This window comes from Hypanus sabinus, chromosome 15 (assembly GCF_030144855.1).
Source record: "Hypanus sabinus isolate sHypSab1 chromosome 15, sHypSab1.hap1, whole genome shotgun sequence".
In the NCBI taxonomy this organism is placed as follows: Eukaryota; Metazoa; Chordata; class Chondrichthyes; order Myliobatiformes; family Dasyatidae; genus Hypanus; species Hypanus sabinus.
In genome coordinates, this window is record NC_082720.1 from 69,696,589 (window position 1) to 69,718,193 (window position 21,605).

Genomic DNA, 21,605 nt, shown 5'->3' on the forward strand with positions numbered 1-21,605 from the left:
CCTTAATGATAGATGCTGCTCTTTCCAAGATACATTTGATGGTAGAGAGTTTATTACCCAAGATGGAGCTGGCTGAGGCTACAGCTCCCTGCAGCTATACAACCCTCACTATCTGCTCGCTGTTGAAGCTCAGACAGGATTTATTGAGTAAATGTTCTGTATAGCAGTTCTGAACATGTGGCAAAATGAGACCGTACCCAAATCATTGAGGCTTTCGCTTTGTAAATCAACAATATTATAACCCAGCTTTTAATCCCCTTCCATTCAGAATGCGTTCTGCTTGTAAAATTTGGTGAAATGAATTCACAGAAATATCAAACAAAGTCTTATTGTATCTTTACTAAACTAAGGATGTTTTGAGAAAGTGATGACCGTACCGAAATATTAGAATTTTAAATGCATAAAAGTGAGGCAAGGTTTTAAGTTGGGAGACATAAGTGGCATTGTTTGCTTTGTTGTAATAATGCCAGTTAAAATGTGCCTGAACAGGCTGTAGGAATGCTGTCTGCTGCAACAAAATTCATCTTCTGCACAATCAGTGGTATGGGTCAATAGTACTGCCAAAAGTGAAGAAGTTTAGAGATTGCCTTATGTTTATTCATCACCACCCGCATTAGATCATAAGGGTATAAAATGTAAACTTATTGCTCTTAAACATTGATGTGATACATTCACACTTGACTTCACAGACATGAAGTTCCTTTTCAGGTTCAGGAATAGTTATTACCCCTCAATCATTGGTCTCTTGAACCAGAGGGGATAACTTCACTAAACTTCACTTGCCTCCTCATTGAAATGTTCTCACAGCCTATGGACACACTTCCCAGGACTCTTAATCTCGTGTTCTTGATATTTATTGCTTATTTATTTATTATTAGTATTTCGTTCATTCTGTATTTGCACAGTTTGTCCTTTGCACACTGGTTGAATGCCCCAGTTGGTGCAGTCTTTCATTGATTCTATTATGGTTATTATCCTACTATGGATTAGAAACATAGAAATATAGAAAATCTACAGTACAATACAGGCTGTTTGGCCCACAATGCTGTGCTGACCATATACTTACTTTATTACCTCAGGTTACCCATAGCCCTCTATTTTTCTAAGCTCCATGTACCTATCCAACAGTCTCTTAAAAGATCCTATCGTATCTGCCTCCACGACTGTTGCCATAGCCCATTCCACGCACTCACCACTTTCTGCATAAAAAACTTATCCCTGACATCTCCTCTGTACCTACTTCCAAGCAGCATAAAACTGTGCCCTCTCGTACTAGCCATTTCAGCCCTGGGAAAAAGCCTCTGACTATCCACATGATCAATACCTCTCATCAACTTATACACCTCTATCAGGTCACCTCTCATAATCTGCCACTCCAAGGTGTAAAGGCTGAGTTCACTCAACCCATTCGCATAAGGCATGCTCCCCAATCCAGGCAACATCCTTGTAAATCTCCTCTGCACCCTTTCTATAGTTTCCACATCCTTCCTGTAGTGAGGCGACCAGAACTGAGCACAGTACTCCAAGTGGGGTCTGACCAGGGTTCTATATAGCTGTAACATTACCTCTCTGCTCTTAAACTCAATCCCACAGTTGATGAAAGCCTATGCACTGTATGCTTTCTTCACCCCATGGTCAACCTGCTCAGCAGCTTTGAGTGTCCTATGAACTTGGACCCCAAGATTCCTCTGATCCTCCACACTGCCAAGAGTCTTACCATTACTACTATATTCTGCCATTATCAAGTATGGTGTATATGGTGACATAGTGCTTTGATGGTAAATTTGAATTGAACTTGGAACTTTTACCTTAGCAGTTTGTACCATGTAAATCATTAAACAAAATGAAAGGTGTTCGCTTAACTTACCTGGACCTGCAGAATGTATTGATCTCTCACTCTCTGTTGGAGACGAGCTTGAGTTTTCAGCAGTCCATGTTGGTCAATGTGGAAGTTGTTGGCCTCATTTCCAGCAGTGATAGTGAAAAGGAATGGCGGCCCATTGGAAGCCGAATCTCTGTCTATCACCAACAGCTGGAGCACACTGGAGCCAATTTCCTCATTCTCCTAAGAATGGAGAAACAGCATTACAGTTTCCAAAACTTTCTGAACTTGAGATAATGGAATTCTTGTGGAAAACGGGTCATTGTTGCTTCACTGGCTTCTTGCATTCAGCCATGGATAAGGGGAACAGATTAAATGCCTGGAACAATTGCCATCCAGTTTTTGGCAATCACTCCTCGTAATTTAGTCATGCAATCAGTCAGGTGTGTACGGCACCTGGGCTTAATCATCTGCCTTTGAATACTACTGTTCCCATTCTCTCCCAGAACCGCCTATTATGATGAATATGAAACGCTCGTTATAAAACACTCATTCACATATGGAGAAAGTGAGGAGATTTATCCATGTCCCAGAGGACGATACAAAAAAAATTATTTCTTTATCAATCTTTTTATTAGTTAATTTAAAAAGTACATATATATACATACAAGACGAGAATTATCACAAATATCTATATCAATAACAGTTCAAATAAAAGGAAAAAACATTATCAAGATCAAACAGTATTAATCTAATAGTATATATTAAAGAGAAAGGTAATTGATTCTCCTCTTATTCATAAAAAGAAATAAAAAAAGATAAAGAAACTTTTATAGTCGACATGTACAGGCTTATTCAGAAAGTCAGAAGACATGGGATCCAGGGAAGTTTGGCCAGGTGGATTCAGAATTGGCTTGTCTGCAGAAGGCAGAGGGTTGTGGTGGAGGGAGTACATTCAGATTGGAGGGCTGTGACTAGTGGTGTCCCACAAGGATCTGTTCTGGGACCTCTACTTCTTGAGATTTTTATTAATGACCTGGATGTGGGGTTAGAATGGTGGGTTGGCAAGTTTGCAGACAACACAAAGGTTGGTGGTGTTATAGATAGTGTAGAGGGTTGTCTATGATTGCAGACAGACATTGATAGGATGCAGAAGTGGGCTGAGAAGTGGCAGATGGAGTTCAACCCGGAGAAGTGTGAGGTGGTACACTTTGGAAGGACAAACTCCAAGGCAGAGTATAAAGTAACTGGCAGGATACTTGGTAGTGTGGAGGTGCAGAGAGTTCTGGGAGTACATGTCCACAGGTCCCTGAAAGTTGCCTCACAGGTAGATAGGGTAGTTAAGAAAGCTTATGGGGTATTAGCTTTCATAAGTTGAGTGATGGAGTTTAAGAGATGCGATGTAATGATGCAGCTCTATAAAACTCTAGTAAGGCCACATTTGGAGTACTGTGTCCAGTTCTGGTCACCTCAGTATAGGAAAGACGTGGAAGCATTGGAATGGGTACAGAGGAGATTTACCAGGATGCTGCCTGTTTTAGAGAGTATGAATTATGATCAGAGATTAAGGGAGCTAGGGCTTTACTCTTTGGAGAGAAGGGGGATGAGAGGAGACATGATAGAGGTGTACAAGATATTAAGAGGAATAGACAGAGTGGACAGCCAGCGTCTCTTCCCCAGAGCACCACTGCTCAGTACAAGAGGACATGGCTTTAAGGTAAGGGGAGGGAAGTTCAAGGGGGATATTAGAGGAAGGTTTTTCACAGAGAGTGGTTGGTGCGTGGAATGCACTGCCTGAGTCAGTGGTGGAGGCAGATACACAAGTGAAGTTTAAGAGACTACTAGACAGGTAATTGGAGGAATTTAAGGCGGGGGGTTATATGGGAGGCAGGGTTTGAGGGTCAGAACATTGTGGGCCGAAGGGCCTGTACTGTACTGTGCTGTACTGTTCTATGTTCTATAAAGTTATAGAGTTATGGTGTCATACAGTTATGGAGACAGCCCAGGAAGTCTCTGTAGACCCCTTGCCACACATTTGCAGCGATCCCGCATTTTCATCCACTCCTCTATAATTCTACTTCTGATAGGCACAGTTTATAGTGGCCAATTAATGTAGCAAACTCTATGTTTTTGGAAATGAGGGGATCTGAGGTGGCATGGTAGCCTAGAGGATAGTCTAACACTATTGCAATGCTAGCAATCTGGGTTTAATTCCCGCCAGTGTCTGTAAGGAGCTTGTGTGACCTCCCCGTGACCATGTGGGTTTTCCCCGTGTATTCCGGTTTCCCTCCACATTCAAATGATGTACGAGTTAGTAGGTTAATTGCTCAGATTTGTGTAATTGGGCAACATGGACTTATTGGACCAGAAGGGCCTGTATCTCTAAATCAAGCAAATAACCAGAGCACACAGGGGACACTCCTGTAATCACAGAATGTGCAGGCTTGACGCAGACCATACCAAGGGTCATGTCACTACAGCAGTGAGGCAGCAACTACTGTAGCACCCATGGGTGGGCAGAATTTAGGATACAGCACTGTTCTCCTAAGAATGGAGGAGGGGAGAAGCTTGCTTGAGGATTTGCCACTGCTATTTAAAGCTATCAAATTAATTATCACAAGAAATGGACACAGATCGTTCCCTGGTGGAAGGGCCAAGAATTAGGGTGCACACAATGAATATGATTGGTAAAAGAGCTAAAAGTGGCTTGAGGAAAGCTTTCTTACACAGCAAGTGGGCAGAGATTGTGTTAGTATGGAAGCGGATTTTGGCTTCATCCACACAAGACCGGATAATTTTGAAAATGCCGGTTTCACGTAAAAATGATAGATGTCGACACTATGTGTTTTTAAAAATATCTCTGTCCACATTGAAACGGAGATTTTGGCGAATCTCCTCCTACAGCGCATGCGCAGGACACATCTACCGAAAACAAGTGACATGTTTGGTGTTGAATCTCGCTGTGAAAGATGGTACATGTTTGTTCAGTTACAGACTAGAAAAACTTAAACGATGGGCAGGCAGCTGTTGGCTCTCGCGCAGGAGGATTTAAAAGTAAAAACAAATACTGGAGCGTATGGAGGCAACCGACAGGGAGTTCACGGACAGCATGACTTGGCTGACAACGAACATTGAAAAACTGACGAACTCTGTTGCATTAATAAAGCCCTTGTTAAATGTGTAAAGCATGTCTGCATCTGTGTTATCTTGTATTTCCATACAATGTTATATTAGGCTGTTACACATCTATTGTCAGAGAAGTACTTGCATAAATAGGTAAACCACCTTCATACGAGCAAGGACAGAAAACAGGGCAAAGTTTGCTTATTTATTCAGTATACTTACTGAAAACAGGGCAGTATATTTATTTATTCAGTAAGTTATGGGTCAAAGTATTTGGTGAGTACATTTCTAACTCTTCTGGCTTCAGTCTCGTTGCCATCTGTTCTGAAATTGTTAGGTTGCGTTCAAGAAAACAATGAAATGGCACGCTGCCATCTGACAGTGTTTTCAGATTTCTCCGGTTACCCCGTCCACACTGATCTGCCCGAGCGGTGTTTTCAAAAATACCCACCCTGGAAAGTGTTTCTGAAAAGCTCCGGTTTCGGGGACGAAAACGCCGTTTTAGTGTGTGTGGAGAGTAAAAACGAAGAGAAAAAGCTTCGGTTATGGATTTATCCGGCATTGTGTGGACGTAGCCGTAGGCATGGTGTTCTAAAGGGAGCTGAGTAACCCTCTGAAAGGAAACGATTTGCAGGTTATGGAGAGAGTATAAGGGAGTGCTTGGTCCTCATAGGGAGCTCATAAAGACTTTTCATGAACAAATAACCTCTTTCTATTCTGTAGCCATGCTGTGCTTTGAAATATGATAGACAAATAAAACTGGTAATTAGTTTGGATAATGGGGGCAAGGAAAGGAGTATATGTCCCATGAAATTTCCCAGTGGGTGAAACCAATGCCAAAAATGTATGCAAATATTTGAAATTAGGGGAATTTGGCTTTCCAAGAGCAATTTACTCATTAAAAGATTGAGTAATTTCTAGGCAATTGTGCAAATATTTCTCTGAAGTCATAACAATAAGCCATTAATTCCTACCTGAATAACCACGCTATAGTTGAATTGAAAAAATGTGGGAGGGTTGTCATTCACATCTAAAACCTGGAGGTTTACAGTGATATCACTGGATAGTGGAGGTACACCATTGTCCGTAGCCCGGACCACCAAAGAGTAACTGGATATCTGTGGAAAAGGCAGAGGATACGTCATAAGCACACAGGATCGCACAGATGCTGGAAATCCAGAGCAACACACCCAGAATGGTGGAGAAACTCAGCAGGTCAGGCAGCATCAATGGAGAGAAATAAACAGTTGATGTTTTGGGCCAAGATCCCCTTTATCAGGACTGGAAAGGAAGTGGGAAGCGGGTGAGGGGAAGGGAAGAGTACAAGCTGGCAGATGATAGGTGAAACTGGGTGAGGGGGTCTGAAGTTAGAAGCTGGGAGATGATAAGCGAAAGAGGTAGAGGGCTGAAGAAGCAGGAATCGAATAGGAGATCATAATGTACCATGGGAGAAAGGGAAGGAAGAGGCGCAACAGAGGAAGGTGAAGGAGAAAGGGGTATGAGCGGAGCCATAATGGGGAATGGCAAAAGAGAGCAGGGGGAGAGATGAAAAATTATTGCAAGTTAGAGAAATTGATGCTCATGCCATTGGTGGCTGACACGGAACATGTTACAAATATAAAACTGTAATTATCAAGTACTTATATTTCTATTATACTGCACATGCTGAGAAATGAAAAGGAATCCTTTGGGTTCCATTGTACTGTGTGTTGCAGTAAGGCTCTGAAAGCAATTAGAAAGTTGCAAGTTTCATCAGTCTGCGCTGATTTAACTCAGCTGCACTTGGAATGGAGACAAGTTGTTGGGGTTGTTCTCAACCAGTCCAGTGTAGTGAAAGGGAACTATCATCCAAACACTCCCGATCCTATTGGCTGCTCTAGACAGGTTCAATAATAAGGTTCAGAAGTAAACTCAGGTAGTCTGACATTCCTAGAGTCCAAGCATCTGTCAGTATTCATTATACAGGTGACTGATCACTCTAGCAACACTGGAGGCTTGCCAGTGTAAGAATGCCTTGAACTAAGCCCCACTTATATGGGCCAATATTTTTTTTTATATAATGAGTACAGAAACATCTGTTTTCATTGACAATGGAACCTTTCAACTGTAAGACTAAATCCATTGTCCATGACAATAACATTTGAAGAATGCCCTCAACACTTAAACAAAATGTTGGAATGTAATGGGAATGTAATTTATCGCTGTACTCTGAAGATTCCTTAAAATATTTGACTCACATCCACAGGTAACCTTAAAAGATACCAATTTTATCATGACAGCTTGAAATATGCTCATACACTAGGAATTCTGCTCTCATTTGAAAAAAACAAATGCAAGAATATTAACCTAGAGCAATTGGGAAAATCATGCGGAACTCTTCAGTAAACGCAGGAGGTTCCTATCTCTCTAACTGTCCCAATTTGCCAGAAAAGCACCTTAATCCCTTCCTTTTGCTTATGATTTTAAATCTGTTGCTCAGAGAATTTTTCTGGCCACTGCAAGTTCGACTCCATGATTCCAAACATGGGTAGTGGATTCGAACCATTACATTACATGTAAAGCCCTCCCAATGAATGAACATATCCACATGAAACACTGTTGTAGGAAAGCAGAATCCATCATCAGAGATCCCCACCACCCTGGTCATGCTCTCTTCTCGCTTCTGCCATTAGGTACAAGAGTGTCAGGACTCACACCACCAGGTTCAAGAACAGTTGCTACCGCTCAACCATCAGACTCTTGAATAAAAGGGATAACTACACTCAGTTGCCCATCCTTTGAGATGTCCCACAACCAATGATCTCACTTTTAAGGACTCTTATCTTATTTTCTGATGATCTTGTTATTTATTGCTATTTGTTTATATTTGCATTTGCACAGTTTGTTGTCTTCTGCACTATGGCTCATCATTCATTGATCCAATTATGGTTACTATTCTACAGATTTGTTGCAGAATAAATCTCAGGGGTGTACTTGTGACATATATGTGTTTCAATAATAAAATCTACTTTGAACTTTGAAAGGGGCAATATTCTCATACAGACTATCACTTAATCATTCCTTTGAAGGACATGAACTGATTCACTCTACTTCCTAGTCTTTCAGTGAAAGTCTGCGTACTTACTTCCTCCCTGTCAAGGTGCTGTGATAACAAAATCTCCCCATTCTTTGAGTTAATAGTAAAATGCTGGTTGAGATCTCCGTTTAGTATTGAATAATGGATCAGGTTGTTGAGGGGTCCATCTTTGTCAGAAGCTGTCACCTGAGAAAACACAAGAGAATATTTTTCATGTGTTTGAAATAGAAGAACACCTCTCCTGTTGATAGCTCGATGGGTGAACGGTTCTATTGTTTGCCATTGTGACCAGAACTTAGTAAACTCACTCCTTACTCACAAACATTGCCTTGTCATTCTGCTGCCATTGTGCAGAGCGTCTTCCACGGTATATCCTCATATCAAGTTCTAAACTGAACTCAGGTTGGCTTTATGGTGCCTTTCCCTCCATTTACAACAGAATATTCAATTTCTTTAGTAATGGGGACGCATAAATGTGTATGTATTGTTTGCATATTGTATTTAAGGTAGATGCTTCTGTTTATGTTATAATATAATTGTAACTATATCATATTCTAATTTATGTGCAGTCTTAAGTTCACTTTGTTGGTTATTGAAAATGATATCTCCTAGTGCCTAATGAAAGGAGCTCATCACCCTCAGTGTGGAAGAGATAGGAGCTGGCAGGAATTCACACTGAATAAGAAGTAAGTATGGAACCATTATTGTGTTTCCTGGTAGATATCTTTTTGTAAACATTGGCAGTTTTCTTCACTATTTCTGCTAAGTTTGATTTTAGATGCACCTAATTATCATCCTTGTACTAAAATGCTAAGTGATTCCACTCATTCTTTCCTTTGACCGTAACCCACATATCTAACAGCCATTAGGAAATTTAAAAATAATGCGAGGCATAATCTTAAGCAGAAGGTTCAGAATGGACTCAATCTCTGTGAAGACTGTTGCATCATCAACCAAACACATTCCTCAATAAAACAAATAAATGAAATTATATATACAGTACTATGCAAAAGTCTTAGGCACAAATATATGGGTACAGTGCCTATGACTTTTGCACAGTACCGTAGTAACCTTATGTATTGAACTGTACTGCTGCAAAAAAAAATTCCTGATGTATGTGAGTGATGATAAACCTGATTCTGAAATGGGTTTATATGATAGAGTGAGAGTGGGAAGGGGGCAGGGAGAGGGTAGTCATGGATAGGAAAAGGGGAAAGGAGAGGGGAGGGAGTGGGAAGCACTAGAGAGACATTCTGTAATGATCAATAAACCAATTGTTTGGAAACAAATGACTTTGCCGGGTCTCTCAGGGCTGGGTGTGTCTGCACTCAGGCCACCCACCACCCGCCCTTAGGACTGCGTCTCTGCCACCTATCCCACACCCCTCCCATGGTGCTCCACCCTCACCATTCCCAACTTCCTTTGCTCCCACCAGAATTACAAACCTGCCTCCTGCTCCACATTGACAAGTACAGTACTGCGCAAAATTGTTAGACATCGTAGCTACATATATGTGCCTAAGACTTTTGAACAGTACTGTATATATATTAAAATACTAAAAATATAAAAATAATAAAATTAAATTAAATCTAAGTTAATTTAGAAGACCGGAATTTAGCAGAGAATAACTATTAAATATCTTTAATAGATAAGGTATTTGCCTTCTGTGCAGTAACAAGACAAGGGGTGTAGGATTATGGATTTCAAGCCAGATCCTACATACCTGAGCTGATCATATGCTTGAGGCACATGGGGTGGAACTGGTGTCAAACTAATTTATCAGGAGGATAAAATGCGTTATTATAGCTATAAATTATCTATGATATATTTTAACAACAGTTTCTTTCTCACGTGTGAGTCTATAAGGTTATAAGATAATTGTACAGATTTTCTTTACCACTTACTTTAAGGACCATTTCTCCCAGTGCAGCATCCTCACTGATGTCGGCAGCTTGGACACTGTAGCCAAAAGTGGGAGGGTTATCGTTAACGTCTGTGACATTGATGATTACCGTCGTAGTGTCACTGAGCAAAGGCTTCCCCTCCCTGTTGCCATCAATTGACAGATAATACTCCTGGCAGGATTCATAGTCCAAGCTCCCATTCACGTACATGGCTCCTAAAGACACGAATGGACATGGATTTTATTGAAAAGTTCAAAGTACATTTATTATCAAAGTACGTATACTTTATACAACCTTGAGATTTGTCTCCTCACAGGCAGCCACAAAATGAAGAACCCCAATAGAACCCATCAGAAACCAAAGAAGACCATCAAACACCCAGAGTGCAGAGAGAAAAACATGCCAAAAAAACACAAATTATGCAAACACTAAGACAAGCAAATGGCATTCAGAACTGACGTTCACAATGTCAGGCATCACTCAGCCGATTCAGAAGTTAAACTACTTGCAGGCTACTGCCTCAGTCCGGCACAGACTTGAGCGAGCCGAACCAGACCTTCTCTTGCCTCCAACCCCAACCATTTCATTCTGGCCTTGCACTTAAGTTATCGCTCGTTCTTCGAAAATGATTAACACCAATAGATTTACTTATAGACCGAAAAAAAACTATAATTTCTTCACTCTACTTGTATGATTTCAAAATAATATGAATTTATAATGAACAGTAGCAAATCTCTCAGAACTTCTTAAAGTTCTCCACGAGTAATATAATTTAGTAAAGTATCTGTGTGAATGTGACACTGGATTTACTGGTGTCCCTTGGGTTAAAGACAATTAGAATATTTACCAACAAACCTCTCAATAATTAAACAGCAGAACAGCAGCTTCAATAATGGAGTACATGACTCTGTACTACACTGAACTACATAATGATTTTCATTAAATAAATATTAGGCTCTATATGCTTACCTGTTTTAGAATCAATGCGGAACTTGCCATGCTCATTGCCATTGGTAATGGTGTAAAGGATCTGTGCATTATTATTGGCATCTCGGGTTAACGCTGACACACTAAGTATCTGTGCTCCATTGCTCACATCCTCTGGGACCGTGGCAATGTACTCCCTTTGTATAAAGACAGGGATGAACTCTTCAATCCCAATGACTGAAACGACGACACTGGCAAATGAAGAAAGGCTCCGCGGAAGGCCGTGATCTCTGGCCTGAACAATAAGGTTAAAGGTTTTCTGCTGCTCCTTATGTAATGATTTTGCCAGGTATATCACACCGGAGAGTTCATCAATGGAGAAGAAGTCATTTGCTGATTCCACTAAGGAGTAAGTGACCTCTGCATTGACACCTATTGACCAAGAAAACAAGGTTAGAAACAAAAAATAAACTGCCTGGATTAGAAACCATGTCTTATGAGGATAGATTGAGCAAGCTAGGATTTTTCTCTTTGGAGCAAAGAAGGATGAGAGGTGACTTGACAGAGGAGTATAGGTGATAAGAGACATAGATCGAGTGGATAGGCCAAGTCTTTTTACTTGGCTAATAACAGAGGGCATCATTTTAAGTTGCTTGGAGGAAAATATAAGGGGAATGCCAGATGTGGATTTTTAACACAGTAGTCGGTGCACGGAGCATCTTGCAGGTTCATTAGATAGGTATATGGATGACAGAAAAATGGAGAGCTATGTAAGAGGGAAGGGTTAGACTGAACTTAGTGTAGATTAAAAAGTCGGCACAACATCATGAACCGAAGAGTCTGCACTGTGCTGCAGCTATACAATCACTCCTTTAAAGGTAGGGAGTTTACTAAATAGCTAGTTGTGTACACCATACAGTATGGACCCTTCCACTACCTCAAACACAAACTCCTCCAGGCATTTTTGCAATGCAAGGGCAGCGAGAATTAAGCCACTTGCAGAGGGCATCCACGGTTCTGCAAATCCATCGCAAGCCTATCTTTAAGTATTTAACCTGATGCTTGCATCAATATGTCATGGGAGATCCATTCATTTTTGTATACCCCCTCTGAGATAAAAAGCCATTTCACACCCACAAATCATGTTGGAAGAATGCCTTTATATTAAATTCATCGTCATTATGTGCAGTGCTGTTTGACGTGAGCAATCAAGGTCTTTTACCATGACTGTTCTTGGCAATTTTTTCTACATAAGTAGCTTGCCATTGCCTTCTCCTGGGCAGTGTCTTTACAAGACATGTGGCCACAGCCATTATCAATACTCTTCAGAGACTGTGTGCTTGGTGTCAGTGGTCACATATCCAGGACTTGTGATATGCACCGGCTGCTCATACAACCATCCACCACCTGCTCCCATGGCTTCATGTGACCCAGGTGCTACACCTTGCCCAAGAGTGACCTGCAGGCTAGCGGAGGGGAGGAGCACCTTACATCTCCTTTGGCAGAGAAGCATCTCCACCCCGCCACCCAAATTGAGAGATATTGCACAGTAACAGGCCCTTCCAGACCAACAATCCCATGGTGCCCAATTACACCCGTGGCAAATGAACCTACTAACCCATACGTATTTGGAATGTGGGAGGAAACTGGAGCACTTGGAGGAGAGAGAGGGTAAACATACAAACTTCTTACAGGCAATAATGGTAACCTCTTGTCAGCAAGTTCCTTAGAGCGATAGCTCTTACACTGTGCGATAAATTCTTTGCTATTCTGGAAATGACTTACCAGCAAAATTTCAGATGTGATACAAAATTGCCATTAAATATTGCAACAGCATCTGTCTGAGGGTAATACTCCAGCAACCCCAGATATCAGAAAGATCTAGAAAAACACTCGTGGGATCAAATGGAGCTTGGCTTCTCATATAATGCCTTGGAGGCTTAGAATATAAATTGGCTGAGATTGAATTCTGCATACTCATTTGGAAACTGACAGGACTGAATGAGAAACCATGGGGACAACATAGCTACATACAGATTTAGCAATCAGTACTCCACTAATTCAGCAATAATTATTCAGCTCAAGCAACAACAAAATCATTCAGGCGTATACATCAGGTTAGTCAGTGGGGCGAAGGGACATATTTCAGGTGCAGATCCTTCTTCAAAGGAGAAATATAAAAAGTAAACACTAAGTTTAATGCAAGAGCAAAGTAAGGGAAGGCTTATTATTGCTTACTTTTATATAACTGAATAATAATTAGGAATCAGGTCATCTTACATCAAAATTCCAGTGAAAACACTGTTGGCATTTTTTGTTTTGTCTGGCACTTAGCTCTGAAGAAACATTTGATGCTGGCATCTCCATGATTTCTACAGAATTTAAAGCATATTGTAGCGCAGCACAGACCCTTCACACACAATGTTATACTTAATTTTAAACCTACTCTAAGAGCAATCTAACCCTTCCCTCCTACATAACCCTTCATTTTTCTATCATCCCTGAGCCTATCTAACTGTTTCTTAAATGCCCCTAATGTATATGCCTCTACCACCACCCCTAGCAGGGGATTCCACATACATCAACGCTCTCTGTGTAAAAGACTTACCTCTGGCATTCACCCCCCCCCCCCACCTTATACTTTCCTTCGAACTCCGTAAAATTATGCTCCCTTGTATTAGAATTTTATGGGGCCTGCCAAATGCTTCCAGCTGTTTCTGTTTTGTGTCATATATCCAGCACACTTAGTCCATTGCTCTCTTTGGCCAAACACATACTACATGCCCAAAAATCTAAGTACCAGGCTTTTGAACTGCACAGGTGAGTGCCGGGCTGACTTACAAAGCCAAATGTTGATGCAATAAGTGGATATTTGGGAGCCTTCCCTCAGAACCAACACATGGACTGATCCACTTACCAATATCAGGGTCCCTGGCATGGACAACTGCCACAGGTGTTTTAGTAGTGGTGTTGTCAAAGACGGACACAGCGTACTGGGTAGCGGAGAATTTGGGAGGATTGTCATTTACGTCCTGTACATCGATGTTGATATCTGCCTCACAGTACAGGCCACTACCATCAGACGCTTTGGCAATCAGATTATACGCAGCCTGATTCTCACGGTCCAAAGAATCAACTGTCATCAGTTCCCCTAAGGAGAGCAGAAAAACAGGAATTAGTACAATAATCTGCTATTCAATTCTTTAACAACACCCCGATGAGTCAAGCAAGTTCACCTGCTATAAAAACCAGCCATGTCAAACAGGAAAGTTCAGATTCAATCCTCAGACTGTATTGAGTTTACTGCACACAACTGGGACTGCTAGGTTGCCTTCAGGGTGCATTGGATTATTGTGAAAGAAATATCTATATTCATATAGATACTTCCATATTGTTTTTGGAATATCACAGGCTTTTGATGGAGTTGTAGTATTTATTTATCAGATTTCCTGCTGTAATGCAGATAAACAGTGGTTAATGTGTGTCTGGTAAACTCTCGCAAACAGCTTAGTGATTTTAATCAGGTAACCTGTTTCAAAAATTGTAATTGAAAGATAAATATTGACCGGCTTAGTAGGGAGAACTCTCCTGGTCTTATTGTAGCATATAGAAAATTATGCACTGTACAGGCCCTTTGACCCACATTGTTGTGTGACTTTTTAACCTACATTAACATCAATCTAACCCTACCCCCCTACACTGTCCTCCATTTTTCTATCATCCATGTACATATCTAGGATCTTCCAAAATGTCCCTGAATCATCTGCCATCTGTATTTGGTTCCTTAAGGTTGTTATAGACAGGTGTAGTAATGGGGATAAGCTCTCCACATATTAAATGCTCCCAATAGTGTCCAAGCCTCTGACAACCAAGTCCAGTGTATGGCTTAGCAGAACTGTTTCTACTGACAGCAGGGGCAAAGGTGGGTTGCTGGCACCTTAAAACCTGTCACTTTGAGCAGATGGGACTAAGCAGCGGCAGCCGGCAGATCATCCAGGACAAGGGGAACACTGATCTCACTGCCTCGCGGCTATTCCCACTCATGCAGAAAACTTCAGGAGTAAACCCCAAGGAAAAACGTTGAGTTGGAGTCCCAAAGACAGTCCGTCGCTGAATTCAACATTGACTGGCAACTCCTGAAATGCTGATGTTGTCAAACTGTACTGGTTCCTGCCGTTCCTTTGTTTTCATTAGATGCGTGGAGAGGGAGAGCTGGCTACATGGGCAACAGTTTGTTCTCCATATCATATTGGTCTGCTTTGTGTACATCCATGGTCGACCCTGAGCAATTGAGGCCCCAGATCCATCATTATCACCACCTCTGACAGTGCATTCCACACACCTACCACTCTGTTTGAAAAACTTACCTTTAACATCCCTCCAAACATCTTAAAATTGTGTCCTGCCCAAAGGGTTAGGCCCAAAACATCGACTGTACTTTTTTCCCCATAGCCGAAATATGATGGTATTGTTGGGGGGAAGTGTAGAATCTATCAGATGATAGGTGAGACGAGGTTAGAGGCAAAGTGAGTGGGGGAGAGGGGATGGAGTGAGAAGCTGGCAAGTGGTAAAAGCAAAAGGGAAAGGGGTGAAGAAGGAATCTTGTAAGAGAGAAGAGTGGGCAATGGGAGAAAAGGAATGAGAAGGGGCACCAGAGGGAGGTGAGCACAGAACCACAGAGCACAAAGCCCTGTTTCATAAGACCATAAGACGTAGGAACAGAACTAGACCATTCAGCCCACCAAGTCTGCTCCACCATCCAATCATGGCTGATTTATTAACCCTCTAGCCCCATTCTCCTGCCTTCTCCCTGTATCCCTTGACATCTTTATTAATCAAGAACCTGTCAACCTCTGTTTTAAATATACCTGTAGACCTGCCCGTCACAGCAGTCAGTGACAGCTATGGTTCAGGTGCAGGTAGAGGTAGATGAGACATAGCAGAATTCCAGATTCATCACTCTCGACTAAAGAAATTCCCCTCATCTCTGTTCTAAGGGGATGTTATGCAGATGAATCATGATAAATCTCAACAGACATTCTATCTCTTTCTAAAACCTCCTCAATAGTACTCATTCCAGGAATGGATGATGTTTTCATTTTAACCACAGAAACCTATCTAAAATGTTCTGTCCATCACTCTGCCATGCACTGGAACTAAGTACTACAATATATAGACAAGTGCAATAAAACAAAGTGTGAACTGGTCACATATACATTTGAAAGAGCACGTTGGCAGCTTATACCCAGAAATGTGCGCTATAGCGAAGATCGGACAGGTACATGGCTGAGAGGGGTATGGAAGGCTATGGTCCAGGTGAGGTAAAGGTAGACGAGACTAGGCAGAAAACCGGGCTGGCACAGATTAGATGTGCCAAAGGACCTGTTTCTGTGCTTTAACGCTCTATGACTCTAAAGCAGAAACCATGAGATTCAGGAAGAGAGCTGGATGAAAATATCTTCGCTGCAGCTTCCTTGCCAGGCTGATCAGACAAGAAGGTGCCAGAGTTTACAAATGCACCCAACTCGGCAAGGTACTTGGGATAACGCTGATTAAAATGATTGCTGAAAAGTGCATCAAGTGGACCACAAGTGGGATTGTGGATTACTAATGGAGGACACAATCCTGTAATTCCACCTCCGTGCACGTTCGGAGTTACTGCCATGACTGGATCCAGCAACTGCACAGGAGTTTACCCCCAGGCAGCTGCCATTATCCTGTCAAATTAAAAGTGAAACGAACTCCATTTCTATGGACGTTCGCTCGCCACCCATGTCAGCTGAACAACAGACCCAAATAAAAATTGGCGTGCATTTACACCATTCCTTTCACATTATCCCAAAGTGCTCCACAGCTAATGAAGCACTTCTGAAACACAGCTACCACTGTCATTTGGAAAGCATGGCCGCCAGTTTGTTCATAGCAAGCTCTCACCATGGCAATATGATAAACACTGCTTTCCTTCAGAACATTGCCTGGGGATGCTTTACATTCACTTGTAGAAGTGCACAGGCTTCAGATTTCATCCACATGGCTGAACCTCCAAAAAAACAGCACAGAAATGGCCTGGGCTGTCATGCTAATGAGTTATGGGCAACTCTCTGGAAAAAGTCCAAGTAAACCTATCTTATATGTTACCATATACCATCTTAAAGTTCATTTTCATGCAGGCATACACAAGAAGTGTTTTAAAAAATACAATAGATTTAATAAAAAACTATACATGACCTGACTAACAACCAATGTGCAAAAGTAGACAAATTATGCAAATAAAAAAATTATACTGTATTGATAACATGAGTTGTAAAAGAATCCTCGGAAGTAAGTCTGAGGTCAGAGTTGAGGTGAGTGAAGTGATCTGTACCAGTTCAGGAACCTGATGATTGAAGGGTAATAACTATTCCTGACCTGTAGACATTGGACTTCGCCCCCAGTAGTTCCCGTCCACTGGCAGTAGTGAGAACAGAGCATGCAGTCTGTTGTCTTAGAGATAAGGGCACTACCAAGTGAGCCATGATGAAGAAGAATATTGAATAGATTGCAATAAAGCAGAATCAGGAGTATTATAATACCAGAATTATAAATATTTAACACATCTTTTGCCTTGTGTTCCAATCTCATGGCTTCATCTTTGTTTTGTACTCTACAAATTTTTTGAAAAATATAATTTACTCATAGAATATTACAAACAAATACTCAGTCACCACTTCATTAGATACACCTGTGCATTTGTTCATTAATGCAAATATATAATAAGCCAAACAGGAGGCAGCAACTTAATGCATAAAGAGATTCAGTTGTTGTTCAGCCCAAACATCAGAATGGGCAAAAAAAAATGTAATCTAAGTGACTTGCTGACACCAGATGTGGTGGCTTGAGTATCTCAGAGACTGTGGATGTTTACGCACAGTATCTAGAGCTTACAGAGAATGGTGTGAAAATATCAGGATGCTGGAGCAGGGATCCAATCTCAGACCCAGTATCGTGCACACAGTGATATTAATTGAGTAACAAATCCCGAGGTGCAAACAAAGTCGGCATCAAAGTTCAGGCAGAGATCAAAACATCCAGAGAAATCCAAAAACCAGAATCGGGAATTTGTTCGGCATGGACTAGAAGGGCCGAGATGGCCTGTTTCTGTGCTGTAACTGCTATATGGGAAACAGGCAGGGTCAATATTCAGACTGACGAGTACAGATACAAATGCTGAAAAGGGTCAAGAAAACTCACTGGCATAATCTGACAACAAACAGATGGAAACACAGGACTGAAATACACTGAGCAATAAACAGAGAGGCAGATGATAGGTGGAGCACAATGAGACCCAGGTGCCAGCAATACAGGTAATAATGAGAAACAGATGAGAGACGGAGTACTCAGTAATACAGGGGCTGGAGTGGAGCAGGAGTGGGGACAGGAGCACATGGCAATACGAAACCACAGACTGACAGCTTGGGGGAAAAACACAAAAAGACAGAGTTCAACTGGAGGTACTGACAGAAAGACAAAAATAAACATCCAGTGAGCAGCTGTTCAGGGGGCGAAAAGGCCTTGTTAATGTGAAAGATTACAGGAGAACGGCCAGACTGGTTCAAATTGACAGGAAGACAACAGTAACTCAAGTAATCACTCATTACAATGGTGGTTTGTAGAAGAGTCGAATTATGAAGTGGATAGGATACAGCAGCAGAAGACCACAAATATAGTACAGGAGGCATCTAATAAATGTTTATGTATAACTTTCACATCACTATTTTTAGTATAAGCCATATCATTCCAGTCATATTACATCAGCATGATTCACAATTTCCTTTTACATATTGTATATTTCTTAAGGAAAGATTTTCAAATGGCATTTCAAAACAACAAGGAGAGTGGCCATTTAATCCACTGTCTAGAGCATATCACAAAGCAATTCCATCCCCTTCTAATTTTCCCCACTAACTTTCCTTCTGAACATTGCAATCAATTCTAGCAGCCACAAGGGCAATATACAATCACTAGTTTCCGTACGAACCCACATGTCCTGAACATGAGAGGAACCAGAGCAGCTAGGGGGAAAGCCATAACATCACAGGAAAGTGTGCAAGGGTAGGTTTGAAATCAGGTCACTGGAGATGTGAGACAGCAGCTCTATTGGCTGTACTACTATGCTTTAGGTTTATTTCTGGTTTCTGGTTACCAAATGACCACACCCAGCTGGATGGACAGACAGCCAAAAAAGATACCAGACCAATCCAACACAATTCAGGATCCTGCAGCAGTTTAACTCAATCTGATTACTTTCAAAGACACAACCAGGTGGCAAACATCATTTACCAAAATCTTGCTTTAAGTCATTGGGTATATCTGAAGTGGAGGTTGATAGGCTCTTGAATAGCAAGGATATCAAAGATTAAGGGGAGAAGGCAGGAGAATGGAGTTAAGAGGGATAATAAATCAGCCACAATGGAATGGCAGAGAAGACTTGGTGGACCGAATGGCTCCGATGTCTTACGGCTTTATAAATATTTCTCTTTTACCTCTAGAGGTGTGCACATTCCACCTCTAAACAAAATAATATTCATTTTTGATCTACAGTTAAATTGGGATGAGCCACTTAATTTGATAATTTTATTTTCCTTTTATCTCTAGAGTTATGTACATTCTGTTTCTAAACAAAACATCTATTTTTTGATCTCCACTAAAATTGGCAAAAGGGTGTATTGACACGTGTAAAAAATGCAGGTCATACCTGCACAAACCACAAACACCTGGGACTTGATGACCAAATTCCTTTTTGTGATCATGTGTGGGTACTGTTCCTTGAACTTTAATTTTCTCCTCATTTTATGTTTCTGCACCATCCAGTTCTCAGGCTGTAACACGTACTGCAAAAAACTGTGCTCTGGATCTGTTACTAATGTGAGAACCTCCATAGGCGGCAGGCTTGCTTATCATAGTTTTGTTTGATGTGAGTAAATAACACCATGCTATTTAAATATAAACACCAGAATCAACTGTTTATTTCTTACCTGTCTGTGGGTCAAGTCGAAACTTGTTTGCGCCCGGCCCTAGCAGAGTGTAGGTAATTTGAGCATTGCTGCCAGCGTCTGGGTCGTTTGCAGAAACTTTCAAGATGAACTGCCCCCAAGGTGCTCCTTCTGAAATGATCTCTTTGTACATCAGCTGGGAAAGGAAAGGCCAAGGTCAAACTGAAGAATATCGCTGTCTTTATTCTAAATTCATAGACATAATGAAACTATGTGCCTTCTTTAATCGTTACCCTGTTTCAGGGCACGTTGCCCGTGTTGACTAAAGGAGGAAAATTAACACATTCCCTGTAGAAAAGTGGCATGCACCATCATGTCTAGACAACCAATGGTGACTCTCAGTCGCTTTTGCACCTCTAAGGTGGATTAGCAGCGTGGTCAGCACAGGCATGTTGGCCAACAGCATGTTCCCCGTTCTAAAGTGAGGTTAAACATGCTGCCCACCTGTTAAGTGCTCAATTTCTTAAGTAGTGAATTTTTATTTTCAATAGGCTAATGCAGTGCCTGAGGGTATTACAGAAATGTAAATACATTAGTATTTGGTGGAATTTAATCACTTTGTTGTGTTTTCTGAGGTAAAGCAGAGAGAAATTTGAGGAGCTGTGGTCCCTTGTACTTCAGCTTATCACCGGTGTGATTTATGAGACTGATCGCGGAAATGAAAATGTTATCGTATATGAGGAGTGTTTGATGGCTCTAGGCCTGTACTTGCTGGAATTTAAAGCAATGAAAGGGTGGATCTCATTGGAACCTATCGAATGTTGGAAGACCAAGATAGAGTGGATGTGGAGAGGATGTTTCCTATAGTGGGGGTGCCTAGGACCAGAGGGTACAGTTTCAGAATAGAAGGTGGTGAATCTGTGGACTTCATTGCTACAGGTGGCTGAGGAGGCCAGGGCATTGGGTGTGTTCAAGGTGGAGTTTGATAGGCTCTTGATCGGTCATCACATGAAAGGTTACGGTGCGAAGGCTGAAGAATGGGATCAAGAGTGAAAATGGATCAGCCATGATGGAATGGCGGAGCAGACTCGATTGGCTGGATGGTCTAAGTCTGCTCCTCTCTTACGATTTTATGGTGCAAAGTTCATTATTAGCACCAAAGTTATTTGGGGATATTTACCGGTTGACAGTGTGGACTGTTATCATTAATGTCGTGGACGAGAACCTCGATTGCAGACTCAGCCAAGAACTTGCCATCAGTAGCTGTGATATTTAGAACATATTTCTCTTGCTCCTCCCGATCCAATGGTTCCTTTACATAAACCCGCCATTGGTCTTCAAATTTTTCAATCCCAAACTGGCCCAAGAGGTCACCATCTATCAAAGCAAATTGTAAATTAACAGGTTTTGATGCCAAAGCTTACTTAAATCATGCCCGATTTAATTGCAGTTGTCAGAAAAGATGCTGGAGGAACTGAACAGCTCATGCAGAATTCATGCAGGGAAATGGACAGTCAATGGTTCAGATCAAGAACCTTTATCTGGACTCTGATGAAGACCTCATCTGGATTTCAGCTGGAACTGTAGCTTTGCCTGATAACAGTAATATTTACTTAAATTGTTAATGTAAACATTGATTCTACTGCAACTCATAAAGTAAATTTTAAAGTTTGAAAGTAGACATTATCAAAGTGGATAGTCACCATATACAACCATGGAATCAAGAACATATATTCTGGCAACATTAGTGGGTGAGAGGAGTGAAGTATAATATTCTTTCA

At 41.3% G+C, this 21,605-nt stretch overlaps 1 protein-coding gene across 1 annotated transcript in view; it reads right to left on the minus strand.

The window, feature by feature from the left end:
- fat2 (FAT atypical cadherin 2) overlaps positions 1-21,605 on the minus strand; it is a 102,587-nt gene that overhangs the window by 20,301 nt on the left and 60,681 nt on the right. The window contains exons 10-17 of the mRNA XM_059990504.1: positions 21,005-21,201; positions 19,867-20,020; positions 13,770-14,003; positions 10,895-11,284; positions 9,926-10,140; positions 8,070-8,207; positions 5,920-6,063; positions 1,868-2,065 (exon numbers count right to left, since the gene is read on the minus strand). Of these exons, the coding sequence (XP_059846487.1) occupies positions 1,868-2,065; positions 5,920-6,063; positions 8,070-8,207; positions 9,926-10,140; positions 10,895-11,284; positions 13,770-14,003; positions 19,867-20,020; positions 21,005-21,201 (1,670 nt within the window). The remainder of the gene's footprint in view (positions 1-1,867; positions 2,066-5,919; positions 6,064-8,069; positions 8,208-9,925; positions 10,141-10,894; positions 11,285-13,769; positions 14,004-19,866; positions 20,021-21,004; positions 21,202-21,605) is intronic.